Below are 17561 nucleotides of genomic sequence, written 5' to 3'. Positions count from 1 at the left end.
GTTAGAAAGTACTTTAATCTTTTGTGCTTATTTTCTGACTACTGCATACATTGTAAAAGGCGTACATAGCTTTACTCCACTTTTTTTTATATCATCGGCAAAGCAAATGTGTAGCTGACTTTTTTCTTCAAAAAATACCAATATACTCAAAGAAAATTGAGCTACCAGTAGGAGATAAAATGCACCTGTTTCATATAACTAAAGAAGCATCAGATTATTTCTTCAGAGTAATGGCTTATCCACTAACTTATTGTTAAATTTAGCTGGAATAAGAATCATTAATATTAAGCTATTCAGTGATAGATTATTGTACAGATTAAGTTTCTAGAAGTTCTTTCCTTTTGTTAATGTACACCTTAATTCTTCCCTCATCCCTGAAAGTCCTTAATCTTTTTGGAATCTATGGAACATGGTGAATGAATGAACACTCCTTTTTCCAACAGCCTCTCTCACCCACTTGCATTTTGCACTCCACTCCTGTTTCGACATTTAACTCTATTTTTTTCCATTTCTATTCATTCTCTCACACTCTACATTCCTCAGTTTTATGCTTATGGCTAACACTAATCTACATTTTGCCTTTGCCTCTGACACTCATCTCTCTCTTTCTCTCTTAAAGCCATCTATACTCAATTCCTCTATGCTTTTTTGTGGATGGAAACACCTTTGTGTGCATGTGGAGGGAGAGGGACTGTAAGGGACACACATGTAAACACTATAAAATTTGTAAATACACAATGGAGTAATATGCTTTCAAACAGAAAACAGAAAGTTGTACTGGATAGTCAAGAAGGTGCATCAGCATCATCGGAATGGGGAACAATCACCTGTGGAGTGCCTCAAGGCTCCATTCTGGGCCCCCTACTTTTTATTATTTTTATTAATGATCTTCCTCTATGTACAGATTTTTGTAAATTCACCATCTTTGCTGATGACACTACACTACTGGTTGATAACTCAGTGGATGAACTTGAGGTGACAGCTAATAAGGTTTTTAGTGATATTGTGAACTGGTTTAATGTAAATGGTCTTTCTATTAATCACAGTAAAACAAACTATGTCCAGTTTCAGACAGTCTCTAAAGAAGATGAACAAGAACAAAAACTAGGTGACATGCAGATAGCTAAGGTCGATAGTACAAAGTACCTTAGCTTACATATAGATAGCAAACTAAACTGGTCAAACCACATCTTGGATCTCTGCAAAAGGCTGAATTCGGCAACTTATGCTTTACGCATTATCTGCTCTTACAGAAATACGGAAACCAGTAAATCAGCTTATTTTGGTTATTTTCATGCCATTATGGCATATGGAATCATATTCTGGGGAAATCAGCCACTTGCTAGGAAAGTGTTATCTGCACAGAAAAGAGCCACAAGAATCATGAGTGGAGCCCACCCTAGAGCCACATGCAGAAATCTTTTTAAAGAACTTCAAATCTTCACATCCATTGCACAATATATATTCTCCTTGATGTGTTTCATAAGGAAAAAAAGCCCCTCTTCAAACATAATAGTGTTTATCATAATCATGATACTAGAAGAAAAGATGATATCCACTATGAGCATGCAAACCTGAGTAAGGTACAGAAGGGGGTCCACTTCAGTGGTTGTAAGATTTTTAATGCCCTCCCTTCACAAATTAGGTGTTTAGTAGATGATGAGTTCTCGTTTAAGAAAAGCTTAAGGCAGTTCCTATTGCAAGGGTCATTTTATACTATAGAAGAGTTCCTGAACCATGATGAATAGTACCTTAGTACCTGTACGGATAAGTCTCAGATACATTTCCCACTCTTCATTTGTGATCCTATATATCTATTACTGGTAAACATCTTAAGTTTTCAGTAGTATATTTTCTGTATGTACGTGTATAGAGTCTGTAATACTTAACTTTGTAACATTTATTTTTTGGTGATTTTAATTTGTAATGTTAATCTAAGCCATATAATTTTAATATGATAATAGCAATACTTACAAAATACCATAATAAGTTTGTAAAACTGACACGTTCCATATCCTGTGATGTATTCACAACATGGATCACCGGAACACGAAATAAATAAATAAAATAAATAAATAAATAAATGTCTCTTGTTTATCTCTGTATATCAATTCCTGGTAATTTCCCAGAATGACTCCAACCATTATTTCAATTTCACTGCTGCAATTTTAATATGTTTTTAATGGCAAACTTATCACTGGATGACACCTGAATGGACATATCAAATGTGGCAGGTGAAAAAGTGTAAAGATATGGTTTTTGAAAGTGGAGTCCCAATTTTTTGCCACAAATATTAACAATGATATGGCAAAATATCATTACATGTTGTGGTCACTTGATAGTGAAGTTGCTAAGCCGATTTCACATTTCATGTACAAACCATTATCAACTTCTCTATATACAGACTTAAAAATCTATTACCACAGAATTTTAAGAACGAGAGTCACCCAAAGTTAAAAAATTGCTAATCAAAGTAGAACTATGAGACAAAAAGCCATCTACTTTGCTCTGAGAGATGTGTGCTCTTGCTGGAATGTGAGAAACTGATGATTTTTTGAACTATATGTCTTCAACGACTACCAACTAACAGGCAATCTGTGCTAGCATCTAGTTGAGATGTAAATCTCAAAGCAAATGGCTACTATGTCTGATAAAATAGTAGATATTTCGACATACAGTCAATTTGAATTTAGTATGGAAACTGTATCATCTCCATCTCAAGATAACAGACTTTCCCATCTATAAAGGTGGCTTTTGGAACTAATGATCCATTTTTAGAAATTACTAACTGAGACATGGTCAAGAAGCAGATTGAAATCATTGCAGCTTGCACAGAAACGTTCTGTGTGCTGGTATTATAAATTCAAACAGAATGCAAAGAAATGCACAACTTCATGTCCATTTATTTCTCAGTAGTGTGTAAATGCTCAGAAGGAAAACTAGCATGCTATTCACTTGGTGGGGCAAGAATGAGAAACCTAAATTATCTTGACACCTAGTCATAATGGATCACAATGAATGTTTTCGATTTTTGGTCGATTCTGGAGCAGACATTTCCATATTGCCAGCAACAGTATTAGATCACAGAATGTTCAGAAAAGGCAACTCGATGGTTTGGTGCTTTCAATTGATCCACAGCATAAATATTGAGACTTGCTAACGAGATATCCTATTTTTCTCATGGAGAAACGTAATTATGATTTTCCTCATGTTAATATGCAACAGTCACAACAACAGGACTTCCAAGGCATGCACAAACTGATAACCAAAATAATTAGTACAAGCAAGACTTGGCATATGTCGTCTTTCTAAAAGCTCCTGGTCTACTCCTCTCCATCTCCTTTCAAGGAAAGATGGAACTTGAGATCCCTGTGAAGATCATGGAGGTTTAAATGCTGTCACGTTGTCAGACCACTATCCAGTACTGCATTTACAAGATTTGGACTGTCAGTTCTCCAACATAAAGATATTCTTTAAACTGACCTTATTGAAACTTGTTGCCCCATTCCCATTGTGACACAAGATGTGCCTAAAACAATTGTTACCACACCATCTGGACTTTTTGAATTTTTTAAGATGCCATATAGTCTATGCAATGCAGCACAAACATTCCAGTGACTTATTTGTAGTATTTTGAATGATTTGACTTTCGTGGATTCCTGTTTATATGACATTCTTGTTGCTGCAAATCAGATGGAGAACATGTAATGCATCTGCAATAGTTTCTTGAATGGCTGGGTAATATAATCTTAACATTAATTTGAGAAAATAATGAAGGTCTTCCTTCATCCTAAAACAACAGCAGAACTATATCATTTTTCAGGACTGGTGAATGTCTGCAGATGTGAACTACCACACCTTCAACCAGACCAAGATGCTTCAGTTGGCAGTCATGTGAGCATGAGGTGTGCTTTCTTATGTTAAGATTGGTGTGTGTCTCTGTTTTACTGATGAAGGCTGTGGCTAACAGCTTTGCATAAGATCTTTTAATAGTGCCTGTCTCCAGCTTAATGTGTCTTCTTTTTGGTAAATAGCAATCTACCTTTTCCTACATTGTTGACACTTCCCATTTGTTGAGTGAGCAAGAAGTTTTGCAGTTGAGTTACTGAGCAATTTCTTCTTCATGAGCTAACAAAACTTCTTGTTCACTCAACAAACATGACATATTTGTTGCGGACTTACAGAAAACTGTGACACCTAAGAAGCACATGCTTGAAATTATGTCAATGGAATCACATTGGATGAGCCTTTCATGACAACATTTGTTACATTAGCTAATGTTTCTTTCAATAAAATTCTATAAATTGGTAACAGAAAGCAGCACCATTTGAGGGACAGGTCACGAGACGTTTGTACATTGTTTCTGTGTGAAAGGAGTCCAGATTTCAAGTGATACATTTCTCAGAATTGAGAAAATTGCAGCCTGACCCATACTCGGTTGCAGTCTATTTAACCCAAAGTTATGTCTGATGCTGTCCTCAGCTTGGTCTTTAAAGTGTTAATAAATATAGAAAAATGTTCTTTTAGGTGCTTCAGAATTTGCAGTTCTTCTGAACATGTGCAAAGTTTCAAACAAGTCTGAATGGCACACCCGTAGTGGACCATCAAAATAGTATCTATACAAGACACTTGTTACATGCGATGTGCTGCAATTGAACGCTTGGTCCTGGAAAAAGTAATTGTGGTGAACATCTATTTAATGTTTATGTGCAGTATATGGTAATGATGTAGTTGATAGAAGTACTGTTAGCCATGGGCTAAAGAGGCTTCAAGTGTCAGGAAGAGCAGAATCTGAGCCCAATATCACTCATGTTCAGAATACCCTGTCACGGCTAACTGTTCCCAACATGATGAATCGCACAGATCCCATTATTCATCACAACTCAACAACTGGCTCTAACAGCTATTGGTGGACATTTCAAGAGTGTGTCAATGATTAAGACTCTTGGATATTCAAAGGCATGATCAACATGGGTTCCATGAATGCTGAAAAAAGACCACAAGATACACAGAAAATCCATTTCATCTTAACTGCTCTAGCAGCTTGAGGCTAGTGAAGAGACTTTTCTGTCATGGATCATTGCAGCTGATGAAATATGGGTGCAATGATTTGATCCAGAAATAAAAAGGCTGTCTGTGGACTGGCAACACCTAGGTCACCAGAAAAGAAGAGATTCAGGATAGTTCCCTTTGCTCGCAAAATCATGTTGTCAGTCTGTTGGAAATATGGTGTTGTTGTTCTTGTAGACATATTGACAAATGCTCAACCATTAACCGAGAGTCAAATGTCAAGATTCTGAACAAGCTCAAAAAACTTTTCCAATTGTTCAGTGTGACATGAACCCAAAGGAAATATTGCTGCAACGCAACTCAGCATGCATACACACAAGCCCAAGTACTGGAGACACATCACCAAAATGGGTTGGCATCATTGTCTCATCCACACTATGGCCCAGACCTGGTACCTTTGGACATCCATCAGGTGGGGCCACTTAAATATGGCCTGAAAATGATGAGAGCATAATTCTTGCAATGCAAACATGATGGCCGGCACACGATGAGAGTTTTTATCAGCAGGGAGCATATGTTCAGGCTGTCATGCAGCAAAAGAACTAGATGTAGACTACGTAGAAAACTAATACTTTCTTTCTTTCTCTCTTTTGCTGATGCCTTGTCCAACAGTTTTGCAGGGTCAGCATGGTTAGAAATGGATTTGGCACCCTGTACCCCCTAGGACGGAATGAGTGCACCCCAGCTGTCTGCATCTAGTGTTTGCAAGCTGTGTAACTGGGGTGGAACGTGGGGAACAGCCTAAAAACCACATCCAGGCTAGCTAGCATACCAGCCCTCATTGTAATCCACCAGGCAGATCTGATCCAGGGCTGGCACTCCTACCCGAGTCCAGCAAGCAGCGCATTAGCACTCTTGGCTACCCTGGCAGGTAAGTATAAAAATAATACATGTTTCAGGAATGTTGACTGATATTGTCACAAAATTCTAACTCCTCATATTATATGTTTTCTAAATAAAAACTTCAGGGAATTATTGGCTCTTGCATATAAAGTAGATGTCATAACATCAGGTACGAATATGCACAGACAATGTACAATGCAGGATATCACAAATTAGCATTGGCTTATAAACCAACAAGTAAAAGAGATGTAGTTGGATGTAAAAATCAATACAAAGGCAATCTTTATAGATGGATTAAGCTTAAATATTAATCTATGAAGCAAAGAAAAGAGAATCATCATAGTATATACATACTCAGAAGGCGTTTTTTTCCCAATTTGGTGTTCATGAATTGCATGTCAATCGTTCTCCTTCCCACATATTATGTGTCTTGGACATCTCTATACTTTTTTTGTAAATATTTAACTTTCGCAAAACCATTAAATAATTTACTATTTCTGTCAATTCTGATTGAATTATTCCACCTTGGACTAAAAAGTACATTAAGGAAAGAAATAGTTGTATGGCATTATTGACTGTGAGATATGAAAGGGTAGGTTCAGCCACCTACTTGGGAGGGGATTTCTAGCTCCACAATAATGGCTCCTTTCCATGCTTTGCATGAGTGATGTGTCCTAAATTTATCTGTTGGGTTTAGGTGACTGTGGTGTGCGTACTGTAAGACCTTCAGTACACACACCATCAGATTATTTGACTTGTCACTCTAACGAAGTAGGCAAGTGTCAGCAATATGTCTCGTGGTCTTATTGTGGCGTGTTTATCTTCTGCCGGTAGGTCAGACGATAGAAATGCCACTTGCACGCGTAAAGAAACGCATTGACGGTGACCAACTTTAAACAGAACTTGATTAATTTTCACACACATTTATTAAAATAATAAAAAGGCATACATTACATAACTTGATTCTGGATGCTGTTTACAATTGACAATCTGAAGTTCCTTTGGTCTTGGTACGTTAATCTTATTCTCACATATCTCTGATACTTGACAAAGTGTCTATACATTTATCTTCATGGCTATGTACAGAAGTATGATAATCTTATTAGGCGCAAACTGAAACTTGACTACAGACTAATGCAGACTGACTAATCGGAGGTCTGTAACTCATTATAATACCTCACGCATTCAGGTATCACTGCGCGAGTGTGATCCGTGAGAAGAAAAGGTTCTACATTAGCAGCAGTCTCATTGGCTGCATGACATATTAATAAGCAGATTGGCGCAAGCAGAATTTGGTCCGTCTCTAGGCAGTGCCATCTCGTAGGGCAGAGACGGGGAAAAAAGGGGAAAAAAGGACAGGTGTACACACTCGCGCACACACACATATCCATCCGCACATACACAGACACAAGCCGTCTGTGTATGTGCGGATGGATATGTGTGTGTGTGCGAGTGTGTACACCTGTCCTTTTTTCCCCCTAAGGGAAGTCTTTCCACTCCCGGGATTGGAATGACTCCTTACCCTCTCCCTTAAAACCCACATCCTTTCGTCTTTCCCTCTCCTTCCCTCTTTCCTGAAGAAGCAGCCATCGGTTGCGAAAGCTAGTAATTCTGTGTGTGTGTGTGTGTGTGTGTGTGTGTGTGTGTGTGTGTGTGTGTGTGTGTGTGTGTGTGTTTTGTTCATTGTGCCTGTCTGCCGGCGCTTTCCCGCTTGGTAAGTCTTGGAATCTTTGTTTTTAATATATAACACCATGCCTGGGTATTTTTCTAAAAAATGTGCCTGCTAATTTGAATTGAGGTGGGTGAGTCACTTTTAACATGTCTCTATTCAAGCAGTGCTCCATGAAACATAAAACAGAAATATCACTCAAATCATTTAAAAAGATTTCTGTTTCATTCAGCTTGTTGAATAGAGACTGAACATTCTGGTGGATCTATTTATAGTGGGAACAAGGGATGTTATTGCATCTTGTTTGACCACTTACCTCTTTTTGATCTAGTGTTGTTTGGTGTATAAAGTCCACCTCATTTTGAGAGGTGGGTGAGGTCTTCCTGCTAGCTGACTCCCTAGAATCCACTTGTCAAGAAGCACTTGTTTCATTTTTGGCACTTTTCTCACACTGGCTTTCAAAGTGTATTTGTTTTGTTGATACACTGATGTCTTCAGGCAGACTTGTTTTTTCACAGATGAATGCACATGTTTTGCACAACTGCTCAGTTTAATTAATGAAGAAAGCTCATTACATACTTGTTCCTTCCCTTGTCTGTTCAAGTGAAAAGCACAACATGTGAATTTATCATGTGACAGTCCTTCCATTTCTAAGTTTGTGTATATTCTGCTTTTGTTACATAATTTTGAACAGTTCACTGTTTGCACTAAATAATGATAAACCATGCTGATTTTTTTGTATATATTCTTTGTTGAATCTTTTGGGGATTGGTGTAAAATAACATTGTGCTTATTACCGATATGTTCCCAAGTAGTGTCATAAGATTTCTCAAGAATGAAGGATATACCTACAAGGCATTGTCTCATAGGAAAGATTGTTGTATTTCCAACTGTGGCAGAGTGACGTTGTCAAGGGTTGAACAATACTTTCTAAATGCACACTGGAAGTTATTAAGTAGCTCCTACAATTATAGGAAACAAGTCAGCCTCCAGTTGACCATGCATTCAAATGTCTTTGCAAGCAGCAAGCGAGGGCAACACTGTGGCAACTAGAGGGTAATACGTGGTTCTTCTCTGCTTTCAGAAGAGGTAATGGAATGGCCTCTCTCCATGAGTTGGGAAAGTCTCCATTCAAGTAAGTGTTACTAACAAAAAGAGGTAGAAGCATTTCCTTTGCATGCTTTTTGAGGTACTGTAACTTGCTGTACTGAATTTGATCCTTACCTGTGTAGGTAGTGGGGAGTGGGTGTAGTAATTATGATGATAAATAATCACTGTACTCCCATCTCTTACAATGAATATTTTTATTCTCACAGCATATACACAATGTGTGTAGCATAGAGCACGTACTACAGAGACCTGATCTGGCAAAGATACAGTTGTTCTTGCTGCGGTAGGGCAGCGATATTATGGGGGGGGGGGGGGGGGGGGGTAGAGCCACTGGTTCTATGTTCCCACACCTGGTATAGTCTCTTTGACCTCTGAGACAATGAACAATCAAGCTCCCACATATGAAAATGCAGATATAGTTCAGTGTTTTTATAATGGAAATTCCCACGACTCCTCTCCATTAATGCCCAATGGTGGTGGAAAGCCTTTCAGGGGCAGTGATGGAATTGATGTCCTCTTCCATTGCCAGCATGATGTCTCCAGGAATAGATTGGAGCCACCCCTGCTTTGGTACAGGAGTTATGAGTTATTAGTTGTTTGACAAATTTGCCAGACATGCTCCTTATGACTTCCCACAGCTCTGAAGAACTAGTGGAACAAGTCCAGACACACTTGTAATGACTTCCTGTGACTATGCCTTCATGACCCAAAAAGCTGTGAGGTTCACATCAGCTATCTGGGATTTGAACCATCAGAAGGCCATGCATCTAACACTGATTGTAAAGTAATTTAATTTTAAAAAGGCCAGTTTGGAAACTTTTGCAGAGAAACTGGATAAAGCCACAGTAAACCTCTCCCCAACCCCAGAGAAGTACCAGGCATTTGTGTGAATGCTACAGAGAATCTCCAGACAACATATACCACAAGGCTACCCACAGCAGTACATCCCAGGTCTCTCACATGACTCCAGGCATCTCCTTGCCAAGTATAAGGAATTATACCAAAAGGTCCCCTTTAACTCTGTAACTTCTCTGGTTGTGTTAATGTGTGTACCTGCCCTGTATGCTCTGAATGTGTTATGTACACCACCATTCCTTCTACCTGGTACTCTGAACATATCTGCATTAGACATGTTCAGAGTACCAGGTAGAAGGACTGGTGATGCACGTAAACATGTTCAGAGCACACAGGGACAGGTACAAAGGTGCGCGCATTAACACGTCCAGAGCAGTTGAAGGGTTAATCAAGAAACAACATCATGTGGTACGGCTTTGATGGAAATGCTTAGTGAATGTCAGGAAAATAGATGGCTGGAGACCCTGGACAGGGTGGATCTGACACATAGCAGCAACATAACTGGAATCTTATTAAAAAACTTGACAAAGACCCAAATGGTCCCGAACAATCTGCCGTGGTAACACCCAATCAAGTGGCTCGTCAACTGTTCCTGAATGGAAAGACTAATACAAAACAACAAGAGAAAAAAGTAACAGAATTTTAGAATCAGAAACTAATAGGTTTTTAACGCACTTTACAATGAAGGAATTCAACAAGGGTCCTAGCAATATGAAAAGTGGCAAAGCAGCTGGGGTGGATGACATGTGCATGGAGCAGATCAAACAGTTTGGACTGGGAACAAAGAACTGGATCCTATGGCTTTTCAGCCAATCTCACAAAACATGTAAGATCCCCAAGATGTGGAGGAAGGTAAGCATAGTGGCACTCTTGAAACCTGGGAAGGCACCTGATTCACCAAAGAACTATCGCCCATTATCTCTCCTGTGTCATCTTTACAAACTGTATGAGAGATTTATTTTAAATCATATGACAGACTCCATTGAGGTGAAACTTATTCCTCAACAAGCTGGTTTTAGACCTGGAAAATCATGTACTAGCCAAATTCTGTGATTAACAGAACACATACAGGAAGGATACCAAAATAAAAAGACATTAGTTTGCATATGATACAATTAACCACAGGCTGCTGCTCCAAAAGCTCTATAAGGAACTATTTATTTAAGATTTATTTAAGATTTATTTAAGATTATTGAGTCCCTATTACAAAATAGACAATTTTATTTAGTCCTCAATAGGAAAAAGAGCAGATGAAAAAACCAGAAAAATGCTCTGGCCCTAGGAAGCGTTTTGGCGCCCTCCCTATTTAATCTGTACACCAACAACAAACCAATGCCTAAGCATACCAAACGTTTTCTGAACATGGGTGACATGACAACTACAGCACAGGGGAGGACCTTTGAGGATGTAGAACAGAAGCTGGAGAAAGCTCTTATAGAAATTTCAGAGTATTATAAAAACAACTTTCTTAAGCCAAACCCTCCAAAACACAAGTCAGGGCCTTCCACCTTTGATCCTGGCAAGCTAACTACAAACTAAATGTATCTTGGAATAATACCATGCTGGAGAATACTGACAAACGAGCTTATCTGGGTGTGGTGTTCAGTAGATCTCTGACATACATGTACCATTGTAAAAAGACACGACAAAAGGTAACCGCCAGAAATGATATTCTGCAGAAACCAGCTAACAGCGAATGGGGTACTAAACCTTCCATATTAAGAACCACAAAAGCCTTGTGCTTCTCTACAGCCAAATATGCCTGCTCCATATGGTTCAGATCAACCCATGCAAAGAAGGTCGACATAAGACTTAATGAAACATGTTGATTAACAATGGGATGAATGAAATATACGTCCCTACCAAAACTATATAGAGCTGCCAGATTTGCAAATCCCAACTTTTGGATAACATCACAAGAATTCACAGAGAGGCTCAGACAAACTATTGATTATTGTCATCCCATAGCATTGAGAGTAAACATGGGCAACTGAAATCCGTAAAAGTTACTTAGTCATTATAACAGAAGAACCATCAGCTCATTACCCACCTGCACAGGAAATGCCCAGTGTATTCAGCACAAACTGGAAGACATGGTGGATACTGAACTGAATAAGGACAGGGGTGGCCCCAGTGATGACAAATATGATTAGATGGGGCCTTTGAAACACAGATGAAAAGTGTGACAGTGGTGTTGTGCAGGATACGGACCATCTGGTCACCTGCCCAAACTACTCTTACAGGTGCAACCCCAATGATTTATGGCTGGACAAGATAGAAGCCTTGGATGTGTTCCTATACTGGGCTGAAAGAATGTGACCTGGTTTCCAGACATGAAAAAGTAAGTAAGTGTGAAGTGACACTCATTGACCCATTATGGGACATGTCACTTCTGAAGTTGGCATGTGGACTTTGGGACAGACACATCATCAGCATGATGGGTCATGCTAGTAATGTAGTTCACCCAGTTCTGCCATTATTTTAATGTTCAAATACATTTAGCTGTACAACATGCACATTTCTCTGTGCACATCCACCTAGCAGTTTCCCTTCAGGGACTGCTCTGTCTGTAGATCCAGGTGGGGAAGTAGTCACTTGAATGCAAGTCATCAACTTCTGCCCATTGAGAAGCATTTATAAGAGCAGGGGAACATAAAGCAATGTCTGTGGCAGAGAATGACCCCACTGCAATGCTTAAGTGTATGCTGCTACTACAAATAAAAAGGCGTAACTCTTGTGACACAACAAGGCTTTCACAAATTGACTCTCTGAAGGTTGGAGAAGATCCTACATCAAATTATGTACATTAAAATCTCTGTCTGCTTAGCTGAGCAGTAACATGCTTGCCTCCCATGCAGGAGGCCCAGGTTCGATTCCCAGCCGAGTTGGAGGTTTTCTCACTCTTGGACTGGGTGCTGTGTTGTCCTCATCATCATTTCATCCTCATCACCAGCACACAAGTTGCCCAGTGTGGTGTTGACTGAAATAAGGCTTGCACTCACTGGCTGAACTTCCTCAGATGGGGCCTTCCAGCCAACAATAACACACGTTCATTTTATTTTTTCTACTGGTAGGAATCTTTGGGAAAATTGTACAGTAAGATCATAAAGTGCCTCTTCATCCAAACATTCTTTAGGTTATAGATATACTGGGTAGTCCAAAAATCTGTCAAAATTCAATACTTCACAGAATACTGTAAGCAGAGAGGTTCAAATTGACACACATGCTTGAGATGAAATTGGTTTTATTGAAACAAAAAAGTGCATAAAGTAACCAACATATGATGCAAAGGAAATAATTAGTGCAACCATTGATTTTTTTTAGCAAAAACTGTGTTCTTTACAACAAATGCTCAACATGTTGGCCATAATTCATCAACAATACCTGCATTTGAGGGACAATATTGTGAACAACAGTGTACAGCATATTAATGAATACGGTGAGAAACTCCCATTGGATATTGTCTTTTAACATTCATAATGAGACTGGACAACTGTGGTAGTCTTGCAGCTTCAGGTAACTGGGAGCCCAAGTGTGATGGACATGGCTGCTCATCATGTGATCCACCCCAAATTATTTGTTCAAGAGATCTTTTACTTGTGTAGCAGTAACTGCAAAAAAGTTGTACCTTCCAGCAAGTGTTTATGAGCCAAGCTAGGGATGATCTGACTCCATTTCTGACTACAGCTCAGTTTATACATGATTTTAATGGTGTGACACTCAAGTGCTGCTGTCGAGCATCATCTGTTGGCCAGTTTTTACAGATATGTTTGGTTTCAATAAAATCTCATGTCATTTCAGGAATGTGTTTAAATTTTTACCTCTCTACCTACATTATTTCAAAAATTAGTGCATGTTCAAGTGTTAACACACGTTTGGGTTACACATTACTAAAAGTAGCTTTGTATGGAGTACACACTTTTATAGTAATTGCCTGATTACTTGTTCTGAGAGGGACAATAATGGAGTGTCCAATGTAACAGGACTAATTTACAATGCAGTCTTTGTGATTAGTGTAGGGGGCAATACAAACCTACAAGAATTTTAATATTTTGTAGCTATAGTTAGTATCTTGCCACCAATGCTTATTACTGTTTATCATGATAATTTTATGTGTAAGGAATGTTGCTAATTTACAGCAGTAGAAAATATTTCTTTGTATGCCACAAAATGCAGCCACAGTTTCGATTATTACGTAAATTTTTATATAAAGATAGGATCACTTCATCTAGATCTATTATGAAAAGTGTTATAAATGATACCAATTAAGACAGTTGTGTAATTAATATGTAATTTGAAATTATTTCAGTGTTAAACCAGATACTTACTTTTTGGAAGCATAATTTTGAACCTGAATTTTTGTAATAGAGTAACTTTTAATTACAAGTTTAATTTTCTGACCATATCAACAATATTTTGTAAATGTTATGATTTGACATACAGGATGAAGGTGTGCATCAAATCAGTCGTGGATATGTAAAAGTGAGTCCTAGATCATGATTTTATTCATCAGCACACAAAATTTACTTTTTCTCCATGGAAATGCAATCCGAAAACAGAGGAAGTAGGTTACAGTACGCTTGTTCGCCCACTGCTTGAATACTGCTCAGCAGTGTGGGATCCGTACCAGATAGGGTTGATAGAAGAGATAGAGAAGATCCAACGGAGAGCAAAGCCCTTTATTACAGGATCATTTAGTAATCGCGAAAGCATTACGGAGATGATCGATAAACTCCAGTGGAAGACTCTGCACGAGAGATGCTCAGTAGCTCGGTACAGGTTTTGTTAAAGTTTCGAGAACATACCTTCACCGAAGAGTCAAGCAGTATATTGCTCCCTCCTACGTATATCTCGCAAAGAGACCATGAGGATAAAATCAGAGAGATTAGAGCCCACACAGAAGCATACCGACAATCCTTCTTTCCACGGACAATGCGAGACTGGAATAGAAGGGAGAACTGATAGAGGTACTCAGGGTACCCTCCGCCACACACCATCAGGGGGCTTGCGGAGTATGGATGTAGATGTAGATGTAGAGGTGACATGCCTGAATTTCTGGCATTTGAATGTATTGTCTGCCTTTTAGTCTTATAAATCTAGCCTTCATATAATCTGACAAAATGAGTTAGTTGAATGCAAATGTAAATGTTTCTGTTTCATTCACCTGATACATTAAACTTTGCACTTCACTGACCACTTTGTCACCCTTTCTAAGCTTGATAGATGATGTCACTGCATGTTATTACTCCTTGGCTGTAGTTAACAGTACATTGCATTTCAACTACAGCGGTATACTCCCCTAACTTTTTTGACTCAAGCAGGTTGGTGGCTTACTGCAATGTTGCTGTTCCTACTATTAGTGTCCCATTATATAGGTGCTTAATAGATTTTAGTGTCCCAGCGAAACCATTGTGACATATTTGCATATATGAGGGTGATACCTTCTCAAAAGTACCTTATTCCATCATTATCACAACAAAGACATTTAAAGGCCTTTAAATATGTCTGCTTGTGTCTGTGTATGTATGGATGGATATGTGTGTGTGTATGTGTGCGCGAGTATATACCTATCCTTTTTTCCCCCTAAGGTAAGTCTTTCCGCTCCCGGGATTGGAATGACTCCTTACCCTCTCCCTTAAAACCCACATCCTTTCATCTTTCCTTTTCCTGTGCTCTTTCCTGACGAAGCAGCCGCCGGTTGCGAAGGCTCGAAATTCTGTGTGTGTGTTTGTGTGTTTTATCCATTGTGCCTATCTACCGGCGCTTTCCCACTTGGTAAGTCTTGGAATCTTTGTTTTTAATATATTTTTCCCATGTGGAAGTTTCTTTCTGTAAGTGAAATGTTACATGTGAGAGGCAGATAAGTGAAACCCATCAACTTACATGAGAGCAGTACTGTTATTCCAAATGCCAAAAAGTCTGGATAGCTGGATAGAAATTCAGCAGTTATAGGCAGTTCATCTTTCAAAGTAGCTGACATGCTGTTGTTCGCTATGAAGTCAATATGTCCAGCAAGACTTCTAGCTATACTTGCAGTTCCTGCAAAAAATAAGTGCCAGGGATAAAAACTTCTACCTTAAAAAAGACATGCTTCAGAAAGTATTCACTTCCTTCTGTTACAGTTAATGCTATCTCTGATTAATTTGATACTTTCAATGGAACAGTTCATAATGTCATTGAGTCTTTTATGCTACCAGTGAATAATTATGCATTAGTGACATTGTTCCATGAGGAGATATGATGATACTGCTAATCTTACAAGGAGTATTACATACGTTTTGTGAAACTTTAAACAAATTGTGTTTACAAGAGCAATCCAGAAAGTACCCTTCTTTCTAAAGAGGAAATAGTGGTGTGACCTGAACAGTCACTGCACTGTCTAATGCAGTAGGTCTTAGGCTTAGAACTTTGACAGCAAGAAAGATACACTTCCAGCAGCAATTCAGAATGAGCATTACTGAAATTCCCATCAAATGTGAAATTTGTTCTATGACATTGTTTGTAATGACAAAAGAGTACAAAGTTGTTAAGATACATCTGGAAATTTATTCTGTATACAAACCAAATGTGATGAGTGATGTGTTGTGCATCAGTGGTGTTGTTTGCTTAAGAGTGTAAGGATGAGATATATTATGGTGACAGAAGTGGCAATTTGTCTGTAGTAAGCAAACAAAATTGTACAAAAAAGTGATAAAAAGCTTGTGAATACTGGAATTTCATAGCATCTCAACTGTGATACAACTTTATATAGATTTTTTGTGTGTTTTATATGATATGATGGTATAGTGCCACCACATGTCAACTATGGCACTATACTTCTCCCACTTCATCTAGATAACGAAAAAAAAAAAGGTTCAGTATTTTGAATAAGATAATGGAAAGACCAGGTGGAAAGTAAATAAACTAGGAGTAAAGGTAACAACTCACCAAATCCTAGAAGCACTGAGTCATCAATAGACACTTAAATGAGACTGAAAACTTTGATAGCTTTCAAACAAGTCCTTTTTTTTAGGTAGAGCACACGTACAAATGTGCACAAACCCACCGACTTCCCCTCCTCCCCCTCCTTCCCCTTCCTCCCCCATCCCACACACACACACACAAAAACACACATCTGAATGGCAGCGTTGTGCTGTGCTCGCTGAATGTACAATACAGCAACTGGAGTTCTGCAATTTGGTTGGAATGGAAGGGGGGAGGGAGGGAGCACCTCATGCAGAACAAAGTGCACAAGGGGAGTAAGGAGGCACAGATTATTAATGAGGGTTAGGGAAGTGTTGCTAATGTCCCATGTGGAGGCAGCTGGTGAACAGATAGGAATGCAGAAGGAAGAAGCAGCTAGTGTACAGGACAGGGATGCAACACGGGTGTAACACCAGTGAGTTTGTGAAGCCCATGATGGTGATGACATGAAGAACTGGATTGGAAATGGGTGACAGAAGAGATAAAGGTGAGACTATGGGGAAGAGGGTATGAGTGCAGGATGAGTAAGTTCTGGGACAGGGCGAAGATGGGTGTGGGGCAGGGGACTAGCAGGAATTGAGAACATGATAATTATAGGAACAAAGGATTTGTGGCAAGGACAAACCCCATATACATAGTTCAGAGAAGGTAGTTTTAGGGGGCAGGATCTAAAAGGTATGGGTTATGAAGCAGCCATTGAAATCAAACATGTTGTGCTCTGCAGTGTGTTCTGCCGCTAGGTGGTCAGCTCTGTTCTAGGTCAGAATTTTATGATGGCCATTCATTTGGGTGGACAGCTTGTTGATGGTCATGTCCATATACAATTCTGTGCAGAAATTGGAGCAGAGCTGTTGTATGACATGACAGCATGCCTGTGGCAGGATAGGGGACTTTAATAGGATGGGCTCAGTGGCTATATCAGACAGGTCTTGTGCTTGCATCTTCCACAGGGATATGATCTATACGGCTATGGAAAAGGATTAGGAGTGGGTAAGGCATAATGATGGACCAGGGTATTGTGTGGAATATAGGGGCAGCAGAATACCTCCTT

The 17561-nt window shown here is 39.1% G+C and overlaps 1 protein-coding gene across 1 annotated transcript in view; it reads right to left on the bottom strand.

The window, feature by feature from the left end:
- Positions 1-17561, bottom strand: part of LOC126281836 (cationic amino acid transporter 3-like) — a 129033-nt gene that overhangs the window by 85057 nt on the left and 26415 nt on the right. The window contains exon 4 of the mRNA XM_049981086.1: positions 15431-15586. Within this exon, the coding sequence (XP_049837043.1) occupies positions 15431-15586 (156 nt within the window). The remainder of the gene's footprint in view (positions 1-15430; positions 15587-17561) is intronic.

The sequence above is a fragment of the Schistocerca gregaria genome, chromosome 7 (genome assembly GCF_023897955.1).
Source record: "Schistocerca gregaria isolate iqSchGreg1 chromosome 7, iqSchGreg1.2, whole genome shotgun sequence".
Classification (NCBI taxonomy): Eukaryota; Metazoa; Arthropoda; class Insecta; order Orthoptera; family Acrididae; genus Schistocerca; species Schistocerca gregaria.
The sequence above is the reverse complement of the archived record's forward strand: the minus strand, read 5'-3'. Positions and strand labels throughout refer to the sequence as shown.